The 17358-nt window shown below is 38.0% G+C and overlaps 1 protein-coding gene across 1 annotated transcript in view; it reads right to left on the reverse strand.

Annotated features, from left to right (window-relative positions):
* The window catches only part of RANBP9 (RAN binding protein 9), a 40311-nt gene that overhangs the window by 1120 nt on the left and 21833 nt on the right, over positions 1-17358 (reverse strand). Inside the window, exons 4-13 of the mRNA XM_009083810.1 lie at positions 16551-16718; positions 13489-13511; positions 11335-11519; positions 10446-10558; positions 9023-9131; positions 7438-7628; positions 5011-5158; positions 3189-3310; positions 992-1143; positions 202-313 (exon numbers count right to left, since the gene is read on the reverse strand). Coding sequence (XP_009082058.1) covers positions 202-313; positions 992-1143; positions 3189-3310; positions 5011-5158; positions 7438-7628; positions 9023-9131; positions 10446-10558; positions 11335-11519; positions 13489-13511; positions 16551-16718 — 1323 coding nt within the window. The remainder of the gene's footprint in view (positions 1-201; positions 314-991; positions 1144-3188; positions 3311-5010; positions 5159-7437; positions 7629-9022; positions 9132-10445; positions 10559-11334; positions 11520-13488; positions 13512-16550; positions 16719-17358) is intronic.

The following is a 17358-nucleotide window of genomic DNA, read 5'->3' on the forward strand; positions in this document are numbered from 1 at the left end:
TCTGAACAACAAAGGCAAGTACATGTTACATTAACGCATCCCCCAAAACTGCCCCTCTCTTTTCCTAGAAGGGATGACCTTAACATTGCTATCCTTCATTACTCACTCACCCAGCGCCTGATGCAGAGAGCAGCAGGGCCACCTGGTCTGGGACGAGGGACAGGCACTCCCCACATGTGACAGCCACCACACCATACTTACCTAGTATTGCACTATTAAGTACAGAGCACACCGGTTCTCTTTGTATCGGGTCAAGCTGATTTCCCACAGGGCTGCTCCAGGGATCTGAGTATGCCAGTAAACTGAATGCATCCTGTGGGAAAGATGATTTTTATTACATCTCACAGCTGTAGGCTACTAGTGAAAACACAGACTATTTTCTTCACTTATTTGGATTCAGAATCACAAAGGTGACTGTCAGTGTCCATCAATACAAAGGGATAAAAAAAAATTGTGACGGGACTTGTTCCATTTGGAGCAAGCAGTGTTTTTCCCAACAGCAAAGCAGAAGGTAGCAGTATTCTAATGAGCGATGAGGTAAGGAAAAACAGACTGAAAACTGCCTGCAGTCTTTGGCAGGGGAATTCTTTTCCAGCACAGTCTCAAATCAAGGTAAACTAATTAACACGCAAAGTACTAAAGAGAGCACATTTTGGGCATCTGTACCAATCCTCCTGTGGTTCGTTTATCATTAGAGCCAAAACCAGCACTTTGATTTAACAGGCCAAGTTATGTGGTCAGAAATGAAAGTGCTAAATTAATTTCTGGGTTTAACTGTATTACAGCACAAAATTATCTTCCCTGTGCATGTGCTACATGGACAAGACAGGAGACAGTGCTACATCACAGCTGGCCAGAATACTGCTCTTGGACAGAGAAAAAATGGCAGAAATTAGAGCAGAACAGTAGTCTAGCACTGCATGCTGTAAAAAGTTCCTGCAGGGCAGCACAGTTATACACCTTAACACCACAGTTTCTAGAATTAACATACCTTGAGCATTTTCTTATTCACTGTGTTTTTGCCACATTCTCTTCTTAGCTGCTCGCTCATTGCTTGCAATTCTCTTCCAAAGTGGATCATCCTTTCAATGGCTGCTTGGCTGCCACCACATAGCTGACGTCTTAACTGACTTGAATCTACTTCTGCAAAAACGATATCGTCATCATCACCACTAATAGAACTGCCAGTAACAATCTATGGATCTAGAGAATCTGCACTGATTTCACTCAAAAGACAGCTGTCTTCTCAGAGAGAGAGAGACCTTGGCACCATGTACTCCTTTACTGAGCACTGCTGAATTGCTCCTTTATAAATATTAAGAGACTTTGTTAATTAACGGCAAAGGCTGTCAACACATGTTATTTATCTTGCAATGGTTATTTTTCAACTATAAACCAAATTCTACCCTAACATTTTATGGGAGTTTAAAATTAATAGCAACAAAAATAGAAGTCCACACTGTTCACTTTTTTAATTCTTTGGTATTGTACTTCCAAGATATGCCAAATCCAGAACTGCTAATAGAGGGTAAACCCTCATGAACAGCTATGATGGATGCTGCTACACAACCATCCTTGCATAATCTATTATCTTAATAATTTTGACATTTTAGGCTGTAATCAAGCAGAACACTACAACTGAGCATTTTGATGTACATTTCAATTAGAAACCCATTCTTTCCCATTTTCTACCTAGTGATGTATTTTTTTTCTATCTAGTGATGTATTTTGACCACTATCTCAAACAAGAGTTTATAACTAGCCTTTTATTTTTCCTCCCCCTTAGGTGTCAGCATATCACATCTGCAAAACACCTGCCTACTTAACAGTACATACACAGCATTAAGGAGTATTTCAAAAAGCAAAAAACCACCAAACTCAAACCGTGTAGGTGGAGGAGCTACATTTCTTTTTTTACAAAGGTGAAGCACCCACAAGTCTTCAAGTAGTGGGGGTTGTTGCTAGCTGCAGCCTAATCTAGGACATCACTTTCCAAAGGCAGAAAACAACTACATTACAAAAAACACAAACAACTCTGTGCCCTGTGCAGCCGCTGCATGTCTGTCACAGCAAGTCTCTGTGGAAAAGGCTGCAAGAGAGTAAAGAAGTGTTTTGGTTTTTCTGTCACAGAAACGAGGCCTTGTTATCATCCAGCTTCAGAGCACAACGCAGGGAAAACAGTCTGGCAACTTGCATCTCCCCCCTCCAGGGCTATAATAGCATTACATTTGCTGTTCAACAGTTACCTGGTATTTACCATCAAAGCTGCAGGAACAGCAGAACTGTGAAGCAGTCACAGGTCTCTGTAAACACTGCAGCATTCTGAAAGTCTACCAGCGATGTTTGGAATTTCACATTCCATTTAAACTAGCCATTAATTGGCATCTGCTTAAATCAATTGTTTAATAACCTCGTTCTGCAGCTGCACAAAGGGCTGGGCTGCATTCCTCCTCTGCTTCAGACATGGCCAGCAGTAACAGCCTGTGTCTACACTCCAACCTGCATGCACTTAAGCGATGTGACTGCCTTTACAGGACAGGGAGAGCCAGCACCCAATATCTGACAGAGTAAACAGTATGTTTTTACAGTGTGCAATCAGAGGGGATTTAAATACTCATTTATCACTAATGCCATCAGGTATGACTGCGTATAAAGCAGGTTAAGTAAAACAAAGTTAATGTTTAGACCACAACTATATAAACCTGTATTTTTTCGGTGGAAAACATGAAAAAAAATTTTTTTACACATTTTCCAAATATAGCTCTTTTCTTGAACATTAAATATTAGCACTTTGCATGCACAAATAGAACAGATTTAGAATTTTTGTGTGGAGCACAAAGGTGCCATGAAAACCATGAATGGGAAGAGGATTAGGGGGAGGTGGAGAAGCAATCTGCCCACCAAACCTGGGGGTGCTACACAATAGAGTGCTTCTTTTCAAAGGTACTTCCTTAGAAATTGATGCTAGTTTCAACAGCTGTGAGTTACCTATTTCCCTGTTCTCACACTGATATTGGACCACCTAAATCAGCACTTATAAGATTTACATCTAGTAACAGCAAAATAGACAAACAAAAAAATTAAGATTTGAGCTAATAACCCTAATTTTCAAGTTGGGAAGCATTGCAAGTAAAAACATAACCTTGTTGCCATCACTTAATAAAAATGTAAGAAATATCACTGCAGACCCATTTCTGTGTCACATTCTTCCATTTCGTGATCATGTTTAGAACTACCATTTAGGAAGCCATTGGATGAAGTCTCAGCAACCCCATTGGAGTAGTGATCTGTTTCCATGTCTACATCATTGCTGAAAAGAGAGTAATAAATACAAGTTTTATTCATATTTAAGTACATGGTAATCTTTAACAGCAGCTTTTCAGTAGCCAAGCTGAGGAAGTACTGTAATGAAGTTGTGAAGATAACCTAAGTTAGACCACAGTTTCTTCCATAGCAACTGGTGATACCAGAGCACCACAGAAATTTTAAGGCTATCTCGACTAAGGTTAGCTTTCAGCAAAATACTATTTTCAGACTATGCAAAATTAAACATGTCCACCATTATTCAGGAGTAAGGAATATAACACTTTCTATACACACACCAAAAAGTTCTTACCTTGTTTATATATCTGTACACACAGAGCTGAAGAAAAAGCATTGAGAAAATAGACTATACCTACTTTTTTTTTAATCCTAGTTAAGTCAATATACAGTCTACTTTGAAAAGATCATATTTAGGTAACTCTTTCAAAAATGCATTGGTCTCTTATTTACTGTCAGTGGAATGACAGGGGGGGAAAAAAGAAAAAGAAAACCCCAAAGCAAACACTGAGTACACCGAAACACTGAAGAGATGCTCAGAGGCAAATTCAAAGCATTCAACTCCTCACCACACTTTGCTCACAGCAGGTCACAGAAGTGCTTTTAGAAAACACCAGCATAGCTTTGGGGACTGAGCTTTGCTGACAGTTTCATCCTACCCAGTTCTATTTTGCCATGGAGAATAACAACCTAAAACCTCTGTCAAGACCAAAAAGGTTCAATTTAGAAGTTTAATATCTTGCTTCTAAGCAACCAAAAATACTCAGCTTCCTTTGAGGAAGGAAACCAAAAGGCCTCTCTGACTGGGCAATAGCACAGCCAAGGAACTGTCTTCCTCCTGTGAAAAATCTCTGAGTTGCCTGGACACTGCCAGGCTTTTTGGCAGAGGCAACTGCTGATGCAAACAGAAACCATGAAGCTAAAAAGTAAATTGTTACTCTTACTGTTCTACTTCAATTATCACTATCCAACGGAAATGCTTTTGGTTATCACCACTGCATCACCATAGCCTACTTGGTAGTTTTGGGGATCTATTTTTGACAGCGCAGTCGAGTACTGCTGTATTTTATATTAAATTAGGTTCTGTTGCATCTGTGCAACACAGAGCTTAATATTTACTGGTTGTGGGTAACCATATTAACTGGTTGATATTTTTATTTTCATTCTCTAAATTGAGTGTGTTTTCACAAGTGACAATGACTGGAGCAGGCAAACAATCCTGGTATGCACAATGAAAGGGAGTCCACATCTCATATGCATCTCAATTGTGCAGATACTGCCACAAATGGAGAGTATCTGGAAAACTTGTCATTACTTAAATGCAATGTGCTTAAATCAATGTCAGTGGCTTAAATTAAAATCCCAAATGCCAGATAGCTAGTTAATCTTCACTGCACAACTTCAAAACAGACCATAAATAGCTACGAACATGGTAATTTATTTCTGTCCATTGCATTTCTTTAACCCAACCAGACAAAAAGAGTCTATTGAGCTCAAGTCATCAAAACAACACCAACACACACCAGAGTGTTCAGAAGCTCTTGGTCCTTACACTATGTGTTTCAACTGTCCTTAAAAAAAGAAAAAAAAGTCACATCAAATCCCACTGAAAACTCTTCTCTGCAATGCAAGCACATGGATGACAACACAAGCCTTGCTGTAAGTCAGAAACATCTGTAGTTTATTCACCTGGAATAGCTGTTAACCTGCTGTGATCTTGATACATTTATGTTGTTGAGCTCTGGTACATTCAAGCTGGTGGTCGTGTGTTTACTGTGACAGTAAGACTGATGCGCTTTATTTGATATTACTCCATTACTGCAACTACTTTCAAACCCTGAAAGAAAAGTTTTAATAATTGTAATCATCTACAAACTTCTTTGTAAGTACCAATTTATAAAAGTGGAGTAAGTATAGTATAATTGTTCTTGGTCAATACACACTAGATTTGCCAAACCCAAATACTTCACCTCTGTTTCAGGTATTTGAACCTTTCAGGCTTCTACAGTGCAGAAGTTAAGCATTAATTAACAAGTACAAACACAGACATGAAAAAGTTTTTCAGGTGCACTAATAATACGCTGCTAAAACAGGAAGCTGTGCCAGCATGGAATCACTGTTTAGAACTGAGGCACTGTTTCTGATAGATCTGAAGATCTTTTCTAGGCCGCCGTAATCATTATGAATGGATGCAAACATGCATCTTACTAATTCCTAATCATGTAATTCTTTTGATAAATGTGCAGTAGAAGTCTGTGCTGAATACTTTACATGTTGCTATACTTAAATACAAACTCCCTCCTTCCCCATGTAATTATTTTAATTGTTAATATTGTGCTCTGCTAAATAAAATTACACCATGCTGTGAAATTACAATGTCTGGCTAAAATCTCTTCTGACCCTTCTAAAATCTAATCAAGAAACTACTATTTGAAGCAAACATGTAATTGCCAGTTCTATCAAAACCAGGGGCTCCCTAGTATCTTCCAATATAGAAACAGGTCACAGAAAGGGCTTATTATAAAGAAAACAGCTGCTGCCACTTAGGAAATCCCAAACCTTGATTTTAATAACATATTCATCAATTTGCTTATTAAGGGGCATCTCTCTATTCAAAATTGGAAAAGGTAGAGGTACTTTCTACAATACATCTGTGCTGGTTTCAGCTGGGATGGAGTTAATTTCTTCTCAGTAGCTGGTACAGTGCTGTTTGGATTCAGAATGAGAATAATGTTGATGTTTTGGTTTCTGCTAGGCTGTGTTTATGTTAAACCAAGGCCGTTTTCTTTCTTGTGTCTCATGCTCTGCCAGTGAGAAGGTACACAAGAACATAGCTGGGACAGGTGACCTGAACTAGCCAGAGGGATAGTCCACACCATAGAACATCATGCCCAGTACACAAACTGGGGGGGGGGAGGGGGACACACACACAGAGAGAATTACCCAGGGGGCCAATCCAGGAACAGGGGCTGGCATCAGTCTGTGGGTGGTGAGCAACTGTATTGTACATCACTGGTTTTGCTTTGTTGGGTTTTGGTTCTTCCTTCCCTTTATATTATCCATTAGTATTTTATCTCATTTTGTTCCCAGTTATTAAACTGCTCTTATCTCAAACGATATATTTTACTTTTGTTTCTCCTCCCCACTCCACCAGGGCAGGGAAAGGGGGGAAAAGGGAGTGTAAGTGGTTGTGTGGCTCTTGGTTGCAGGCTGGGGTTAAAGCATGACAACATCCCAGTAACTGCCTGAAGAAGGAACAGAAAATCTGAATCTGAATCTCCACTCACACATGTGATGGCACACTCTTGACACAGAGGGAAGAAAAGGGAAGCTGCTGTCCTTCCCAGCACCCCAAATCAGCTCCAGTTTGAATTTAAAAATTAAACAGAAGTGAAAGCTGATGGTCTCTCCTACCCCAGGAGTCTTGGCTTCAAGGATGACACATTCATGTACCATTTTAACATGCTCAACTTCTCTGCAAGGTTCTTTGGAAGGCACAGGGATCTCCCCATAGGCATGGGGCAGCTCTGAACATTGACGGCTTCCCACTGAAGCTCTCCCATTATCTAGATGCTCTTAAGAATTGTTTCAACTGTGCAGACTGAAATGTGGCTGCCAGCAGAAAGTCTTCTACCTAACCTCACCCTGCAGCTTCTGATATTTCCTACACAGCTGCAGCTGTTCCTGCTTCTCCATCAAAACCATAGGAAATGGATTGCATACACCACTTACTGGATTTAAACCACCTTGCCCACACTATAAATTATCATCAATAGGACAACAGAAATTTGTGTCAGAACCTCTCATCTACCATAGGAAAGAATCTCTTAAATTGGTGACAACCTACTTTGCAAACCCATAGTACAACTAAATGCATATGCAAAATAGGTGTGATTCTATCCATGCACTTTCAATTTCCTCAGTGACTGAAAGTCACATGTTTTAATCATTAAACTATACATTTATACAAAGCATTCAGTATCAAATCTTACACAAAACAAACGGTCAGTCTACAAGGATTTGTAACTTCTTGTGATACTTAGTTACTAAACAGAAAAACATCCACATGGTGTAGTATATACAAATCTGTGTGGTATATCCTCCACATGAACTTACCAGAGAAGTGTGTGCTGCCCCCTTTGCCTGCTGCCAAATTGTGAATATTCATTCCATGGCTGGGACTCATGCTAGGACTACTGAAAGATCGTGGGCTAACAGGGTAACTGTCTTGAGATTTTGGACTGTGGCCTCCCAAACACCGCACTTCGCTGTCTGTACCATTCACCATCTCTATGAACTGGCGCACCCTAAACAAAAGGCAGAAAGTTAAGCTAATAAAACAATTCACACATTTCAAATTACCAAGAATAGCAATGATTTCTTTTTAGTGTTAAATACAGAACAAGTCTGACTCAACAAAATGCTGGATGTCAGTAACCCAATCGTGAATAAGCTTTGGAGTATTTCACCACAACTACCAATTTGTGAGGGAGGAGAACAGGAATATTATCCTTCGAGGACAGACTTTGTCACTAAGTCCTCAAAGTTCAGAGAGCTAACGTGTATTTTCTTAACTGTTTTGCTGTCAGGGGCAAAGTTATTTCTTGAGAAGGATATGTCGTTATGTTGTCATGTCTGTCATATCTCTCAGAGTAAATGAGAACATAGTTTGACTGTCTGGAACAGTAAGTGTTAAAGGGTAACTCTTAACATTAAACATTTGCACTAGAGAACAGTTTGAAAAGCAAGCTCATATACAAACCTTCCCTTTAGAGGCTGTTGTTCTTTGTCAATTTTATTTAGATAAGGAGGTTTTACTACAGACTTTGAGGAAGCTCAGTACTACTGCTTTATGCTTTAGGCTTCAATCGCCTCAATGGAACAGGCAAAATTTAGAAAGACAGATTGAGAAAAAGATAACATACAACTGACGTTATCGAGCGAAGTCTTTCATCAAAATGCTCTCATTTTGTGAATTCTGTGATAAGTCTGCAGCACTATCACGTGAATTCTGTTCAGCACTTGAGCATGACAGACTTCAAACACATTCCAAGTTACTTAACTGAACATAAAATTAAAGTGCTTTGTTCTTTTACAGGAGATAACAGATTCTTTCTGCATACAAACACTGCAATGTGATACAAAATTCTAGAGGAACAGCGCAGCTGGCAAGTAAAAAAATGCCAGAATGAAGGTGACTATTGTGTGCCTGGGAAGCCAAGAGAACTCTTTGGGATTATGGAATTTCCACAGTTTTAGCCAGAGGTTTCTAGTAAAGTGACATGGAACGAAACAGATCATTTAAACTGATCTTTTAAGTCAGTCACCCATTTGGAGGAACAGAATAACTTATGCCAACAAGATTTTTAACCTTCTTGACTGTGACACTGTATCGGTTTTCATTATAACTTTTATTTGACGCCCAAATGGATTAAAATTGATTAAAAAAACCTACAAGACTCAATTCTAGAGAACAAGTCTACAGGGAGATGTGAATTATGCTGCAAAACAGGACCTTGATGACAAAACCTAGTTAAACATGTAGCAGATAAGATCATAAAAAAGTGAAATATACACATTTTCTAAAAAGGGCAGCTTAACTTTGTTTAAATTTCTGTGAAAGCTTTAAATGAGTAACTGTCTTGTCTCAGAAGGTACTGTGCCATCTATAAACACACATCTGTATAATTTGAAGACTCACTTTAATGCAAATAAGAGATTAGGATTTCTTTCTAGTAAACTTGGATACAACTGTTGTGTTGTTTCAATGGCTTCTCCCATTCTTCCTGCTAAAACCAATTTCTGAATTCCTGTTCACCAAAAAACAAATAAGAGATTAGGATTTTTTTCTAGTAAACTTGGATACAGCTGTTATCTTGTTTCAATGGGTTCTCCATTCATCCTGCCAAAACCAGTTTCTGAATTTCTGTTCACCAAAACCAACATCAGTTATACGGACAGCTTACGGATTAATACACATAAGTTAACAACTACAAGACACTGCAACCATCAGTCAACAAGATTTTTTTTCCTCTTAGAAAAAAAATAGTGTAAAGAAAGATCATGCTTCCTTAAAAAGTTCAAGAGGAAAATTTAAGAACTTCACTCCACCTACATATATCTAAATGAGAACTCACAATTCTTATTTATTGCCAGCATACAACTACTTTGTAGTCAGATTCTGCACTTAGAGCTAGAATAAGATTGCAGACACTCTTCTGCAATTTATTTCTCTCATTTTCACAACTTTATAAATAAGCACACACCAAACTATCGTCACTCAAGAACATCCAAATTGCATCCCACTCCCACAGGTTCAATTTTGAGTAAGAAAAACAAGGATTTAGTCTCTCTCACCTACAACACACTTCCAGTCAGGTTACAGTTGAGTAAAGCTTTTCACAACACTCCCTGCTTTAGCTGATTCTTCTGTGGCTGTCACTTGGCACAAGTTGCAAACAGCCTCACAGCTCTATCCACCAACAGAGAGACTGATCCACATGAAAAACAGCCCAACAAATGGGTTGTTTTTCAACCAGAACAGTTTCCCCATGTGGTATGTCATGCGGTAACACAAATGCTTGTATTTATACAGCAGGGATTTAAATGGAAGGGAAAGGCACTGTGTAATCAGACTGCCAAACAGCACTGCCACAGCAAGTTAGAACAAACTGCTGTTAGTTCTCCTTGTCTTCTTCCCCCTCACATCTGTAAGCAGGAAGACTCAGATTTGATTTAACTCATAAAGCATTCTCTAAACTCAATCCCTTTCCATAGTCAAGATAAAAGTCTAAATGTTTGTCACAACTGAGTTTTATATTCCTATTTGTGACTGACCCATTAGCTCTCACAAACACTCTGTTTAAAGACATTACACACACCTGCTTAAGACAGATCACATTTTTCCATTCAAGAGAAAAGACAACAGGTAATTTACCACATTCTGCTACATCAAACATGTTCCAAAGGGTTAGTGCGTAAATTTTTCATAACCAGCTGTTCATACATGTGTAACTTTATATGACAGCAAAGAACTGCACTATGCAGCAGTGCTGCAAGGAAATTCTACAATGATGCTTAAGGAGAAGGGAGAAAAAGGGATGTAATGTGCTTTCCAGCCTTACTTTGTCTATTCTTAATGGAAGCTAATTCTTCTAGCACAGTCTGGTCTGTGGATCTGGCGAATGCCTCTGCAGTTGCACAGTATCCATGGTGAACTAAGTAAGATGATACCATTCTAAAAATAAACAAAAACAAAACCCAGAAATACTTATTAAGTACAGGTAAGAAACCAAGAACTTCTGAATGTAGAAAAACCCTTTGCTGAAACAAAGTGACCCAATTAAAGAATTCTGCTCGAAATTCAGACATTTCTGTACAAGTCAGACAAAAGTAATTCAGGTAAGAGCCAGTACCTCCTTCAAAACACTGTACAGGAAATAAGTTTTGAAACATAATCGATGCATAACTTCATTATGATGAATTCGAATAAAAATAATCATTCACCTAAAGGTAGGGTCAGTTAAAATATTAACTGCTAATTAAGTTTTTTTTGCTCGTTACATACAATGAAGTGAAATTTCTGCACAGTAAGCTTCTGTTTTCACTGAAAAAATAAAAAGTGCAAAGTCAAAACCACCATTTCTCCAAGAGACACTAAGGAGGTACAACTTAACCTGCCATGCCAAAGGCTGAGAATACAAAGGGGAATTTCCACAGCCCAGAGTATTACAAGTGCCATTACAGCCATGGCAACTTTTCCCAACTCCCCAATCTACATTAGATAAGTCAAATTGGAACAGAATCATTATAAATCCCAAATTATAATGCATAAACAAATCTATTCATGCTTCATTTTACACAGTTATCAAACCCGCTATAACGAAATTATTGGTACTAGTTTTTAATACTATCATGTTTTGCATAAGACAATAGACACAATGATTTAAAGATCTCTGAAATCACACAATTAACAACTTCTTTTATCAAAATGAACAAAATTCAAAGTCTTACTTCTGAATCATTGTTTGCCACTCTCCTTCCCGATCTCCTATTGGAAATCTGTCAATCTGTGCTTGAATTTTGGTTCTCCATTCTCGCATATAGTCTTCAATATCAAATACAAATGGATGTTGTCCAAAATTAGCATCAACCACCTCTCCCGGTGTTTGAAGCCCTACTGTAGGGTACAAGTTTGGCTGCAAGAAATTTTTTAATTAGTTTTTTCCTCTTATTCTAAATTCCCCATTTTCTGATATTTTATATCCTCACTGCTACTGGTAGTGTGAAGAGCAAAATACCTCTGGACCATCTGTCCAGCAGTAAAAGCAACTTCTGCCAACCCAGTAATACAATGACTGATTAATTTTATTCCCAGTGGTCATCATTTTTTTTAGTTTGAAAGAAGAAAGTCTTACGGATCATCCTAGTCAGAAAACATACTTTTTAAACTGTGCTAAAGTTTACAACTTTTGGTTTCAATTTTACAAAACATTAAATAACAATTTCTTTTATTAAAGACCAGGGTTTTGCTTTTAAGAAGAGAACAAAAATTAAACTTACAAAGTGGGCCATTTTCCTTTTGGGGTGAAATACTTAAAACATCGCTGAATTTTAGTGGTAAGAACTGACAGGATAGAAAACTCAATAGCCTCAAAGTCCAAGTGTAGTGCCTAAAAAGAACTGTAACAGTGCATTGAAGTTCTCGTGAATTCCTGGACTTGTATCTAGAAAAAGACTTTAAAGCATTTATTGTTGTCTCAGTTTTATTTCCTGCTTAGAGATTAGGTCTCCATGCAAATTTGAAATATGACAAATATGAGAAAAGTAAAATCTGCCTGGTAGGATCAAAGTAATTTTCCTAAATGCAACAAGCATCTCAGCAGTGGCAATGCAATCAATTGGATGACTGGGGTTTTGTTCCTGGGGTCTTTTGTGTGGTTTTGGGGGGGTTTTTCCTTGTTTTTTTAAGAAGTTATTTATAAATACACCTACATTGTATTTACACTGCAGACAGTGGTGGTATGGTATAATGGTATGCTGATCTACAGAACCATAAGCTAAAATAAATGAAAGCTATCAGTAAGAAGTTATCAACATAGAAGTCAGAAGTTCTGAGGCCCATTGAACCCAGTGAAATGAAAGAAAAATACTCTGTTCAAACCATGCTAAAGAAAATCTTGCCCGTTTTCCTTCATAGACCTTTTATTTTAAAAAAATACATATTGCTCATAGTGTTATCTAGTCTAATCAACAAAGCACAAGTCTAAAATCTTTTAATGAGATGAAAACAATCGATTCAAACGAGGAAGGGTCCAGCTTCATACTTCAGATTACAGAGTCAGTTTTCCTGTGCTAGCACCATGTGCTAGCAAGGAGCCCTGCTAGGATCTCAGAGATCCAGGACAGTGGCAGTGGCTTCCTACATGGAGCACCCAATGCTGTGGCAGGACTGAGAGGCTCCCTGGGTTACTGACTTCATTTTTCCTTAATACCTGTCCTTGACTCCTAAAGCCACAACAAATGGAGCAGCTGGCCAGATGGATGTGCATCCCACACTGCACCCTAACCAGAGTAAATTAGAAATGAAGTAGATGAGAAAACAGCCAACAAAAAAAATGCAGTATCATGTCTGTATCATAGGGATAGCAGCATAGGGAACAATTTTAAAGGACAGCACAAGTTAATTGACTCAAAATCTACAAGACTGCAGCTTTCTTTAAATAAAGTAATTTGATACATTTGATCTTATGAAGCAAAGAGTCTGAAGAATCAGACATCAAGCATGAGTTACAGTGACCGTGCCTCAAGTAGTCATGCCCCGTGTTGGTGTTTAATATAGCTTTGACTTTGCAGGTAAGGCTTGAACATGTCAAAGTAGGTAGTAACTACTTGTATGTATTATTTTCTGCTAAACTTACATTAGAACCACCTGTTATATACCTGCAAAGGAAAAGCCCTTGTGAGGATCAGTGTAAAACCAAGAATCTTCTTGCTTTTGCTTCAAATAACAAATCACCACTGAAACGCTGATGAGAAATACCCGATATCAAATTGGTTAAGTAGATTATCATTGTATTTCCAAGAAGGAAAAGGTAAATGCTAGTTTGATTTGAAACATCTGCTTACAAAACAAAGGAAAACTGTTTGAAAAGGCACTTATCTTACCGGTAAATCTGTGAAAGCGATGCCTGTAAAGAAGAGAAAATTAACATTAATTTCCATGTGTCTGGATTCTAGTTTCATTTTCTCAAGTCCATCATCATAAAACTCACCCAAACCATCTTAGAAATAAGTAGTTAAGTAGGGTGAAATCCACTATGCTTAGGCATAACTCATGTTTTTAAGTAATAAAGGGAATATTTGGCAAGAAGTACCTGCCACTCAAACACACTCAGTTTGCCCTTAATTTTTTCAAAATAGGGCATAAGATTTAGCAAACATCATACGGATACGCAGATTAAAAAGTATGAAAATTCTAGCTATATATTAAAATCAAAAAGAAAGGCAAGGATATCTGAAGGTACTTTTTCACTGGCATGTCTCAATGCTGCAACATCAAGATCTAATGGTGTCTTGTTTGCTATTACTTTTCTTCCTAAGTACTCACAATCTTTACACAAGCAGCACATGTCTATAACACCCCAAATGAGCCTGGTAAATGTTTCACTCTAATCCATACCAGCATGTTTTATTTTCAAATGGAACAACTTAGTATCTTGTTACATAATCACAAGCATCCATCTAGCCATAAGACCAAGGGAGTGATTTTGCTGTCCCAGGATTAGAGAAAAGTCTGACCTCTACACACTTCAGGAATTTCAGGCAATTTTGGGGGGCAGGAGGCTTTCAGTTCAAAAGTAAGTATCAGGAAATCTCCTTCTGATAGCCAAATAATAACAGTATTTCATCATTTCCTTTACTGTTGCAAGTATTTCCTAAATTTATTTTTTTTTTTACAAATGCATAGTTATTCAAATCCAATTATCCCTTCAAACTCTTATTTTCAAATTTAAGAAGAAAAAGCTTTTAACCTTTTGTCCCAAATTCCACCCCTGTTTTCTACCCCCATTCTTCACCAAGATTTCAGATCTCAAGAGCATCTGGATTCCTTACTCCTTTCTTTCAGACAAAAGATTGACACACAGAGTGAATCTGTTTCCTCCCATCACATCTCAAAGCTATTATTTTACTTATTACCTGTTCTCACCCTAACTTTTTCTAAGCTATTACCACTTTCTCTGTTTGGCACATTTTGACATCCAACCTGCACTTTTCCAAAATAACCATGGCTGTAGGCATGACACATAAATGATGACTGAGTGATATGTAGTATTAGGGTTTATTGGGGGGTTGGTTTTCTGTTTTTTTTCAACCGAGGATTGCACACTTGCATGAGAATTGCTTAGCCCTTTCTGTAGCATCAAATACCAGGCTAAGCCAGAGATTTCCTATATTCTACACTACATATGTGGCCCAGAGAAGAAACATAAATGTCCTCCAAGTCACGATCATATAGGAATTCTGGACAACTAGCAGCAGCAACAACGCAGCAAGATAGCCAAAATTTCTGATTTCTTTTTCCACTCAACATAGAATCAATTTTCCTCTGTCAGAAATTCAAGCTAGCAAAGCCCACGATAGCAGAACAGCTGTCAGGTTTCCTTCTGAAATCCATAAAATGTTTGTCAGACTCTGTCTATGACAGATGACATTTTATTAGCCTCTCTTCACCTATGCCATTCTGTTCCCTTCTAAAAACAGATTTTAATCACTTGCAGTGTTGTTTCACAGTTGGCCTAATCCAGTCTGCTTTAAGTCTTCCACTGAAAAAGAGTTCTGCTTTTCCCTTCTTAGCTCTTCCATGCATGTGACCATAAGGGTAGTCAGAAAACCACTGGCTCTTTAGTTGCTCAATTGATCCAAATTACCTGCAGGCACAGTGTTACTAGTTTCAAAAAGGGAATAAGGTAAGATTATCTTTCTCAGCTTTAACCCTGTTAAAGATTAGGGCAAACATAAGCCCATTATCTTCCACTTGGACATATCCTGCAAAGGGACCAAAAGACAGAACTACACACTGCATGGTTCAAGTGTCCCACTGCCATAGGTATCAAGGTATTGAGTCCAAGTATATAGGCTCATTCAATTTAGAAGGAACATTAAATTATGACAGAACAGAATCAAAGAAGTGATCAATTGGAATTGACTCAGGAGACATCTAAGCCCTGCTCTGAGCAGGGGCAGGAAACCTCTCAAGTCAGATGTGCTTGCTCAGGCCCCAGGCAAACAAATTGGCAGCCTTGTTCAGAGAGACAAGAAAGAGAATTTAAACCATGTCCTTCCCCTTCCTACCTTCAAAACCTTCTTGATGTTTGCCAATGCGAGAAAATAGAAGAGCAACTTCAAGAATACCTATCTCAATCACCTCTTATTTCATTTCAAGATACCCTCTCTTTTCCTTATCACGCTTCTACCTATGACAAAACCCTTATTCTTCATTGAGCTTTACCCCTTGGAACTTCCTGCTCCCCTCAGCAGAATTCCAAGACCTCTTTCCAAGCTCCCACTCTCTCCTTAATGTAGGAAAATGTTTTTCTTCTTTCTTTACCCTCTGTATCTTTGCTCATTAAATTGCATTAAGTAACTCAAATAGATACTCCATCAGAATTTAACTCTACTCACTCCTAACATCTTCAAACTCAAAAATTGTCTTGCAGTGTTGCATAATACTAAAATTTACCACAGGAATTTAACAGACTTCATTTTAGCACAACTTGTATAATTTACGGCTTTAGCCCAACTATGAATGACTCCAGACTGGGAATCCAAAAGACACTGTTCAACATATGTTCAAAATAACACCCGTCCAATGTAAGGTTTTAGCGAAGGCTAAGTGTCCCCCATAAAGCAGCGATGAATTTTAGCTATATCCATATCTCTAATTCTCTTATTTTCTATTACCTATAAACATCAAGCATTATTCATGGATTTAGCAGCAGAGTTCATTAACACAGGTCTTGTGGAACGAGATGCTATAACAAATCCTCCCAAATTCACAAAGAATGTTAGTGCAAGCGGCACACAAACTGTTCTTCCCAATTCTTTAATCGCTTTATAGATTATCAAAAGAACTATTCCAACACTTTGCTCCTGAGGTGAAGAGAGTTTCATATTTACAACCGACTTACGGTCACAACGTTATCATTAAAGGCAAGGTTTCTCCATACCCAAGCTGTGTCCATTCTTCGTGTAGAAGCAGGTATTATTGATAAGGTTGACACAACAACCAATGACGTCGCCTGTAGTAAACGTTGGGCCGTAGGGTTGTCCGGTTCCAGATGAACAGAATGAATGTCCATCATCTCCATGGTAACCATATGAATGTTTATCCCAACCTAGAGAACAAAAACATTTGCAATTTATTAATTTCCTTTATTATTAAATAAAAAGACAATGCAAAGTTGGTATATTCTAACCAGGTTAATACAGTTCATTACTATGCTCAGCATTCTGCTTTTTAAGATTTCACATCTAAAAAATCTGTATAATTTTATTCAAAATGACAACTTCTTTTATCAAAATGGCTGAACAAGTAACTCCATTTGTAGTACATAACAGGTAATGCAAATTCAGGTAACACAGTTTTCTCTTTAACTGAACATAGAAAATTGCCAACACCAAAAATATAATAGCTACAACACTGAAATTCAAAAAGCTATATGCAGATCTGACATGTCCCAGTAAAGCAGTGAAGATTCTCCTTTGCATTTTGCAAAACTATTGCTACCATATGTCATAATCAGATTCTCCTGGCTAAAACCCAAACATGCATCTCTGGGGAAACACATTTCTACTCCTGATTATGCTCAATGACTATTCAGCAGCAAGCAGCCTCTGCATAATAAAAAAATCTCCAGACTGAAGTGTCACTAGCTTTGCTGCCCCTAAAATTAAAAATTACCAGAAAAAAGGAAACAAATTGTGAATACAGGTGAAAGTCACAGCCAGGAGCAAATCATTATCTATGCAAATATG

Source organism: Acanthisitta chloris, unplaced genomic scaffold, assembly GCF_000695815.1.
Source record: "Acanthisitta chloris isolate BGI_N310 unplaced genomic scaffold, ASM69581v1 scaffold2391, whole genome shotgun sequence".
In the NCBI taxonomy this organism is placed as follows: Eukaryota; Metazoa; Chordata; class Aves; order Passeriformes; family Acanthisittidae; genus Acanthisitta; species Acanthisitta chloris.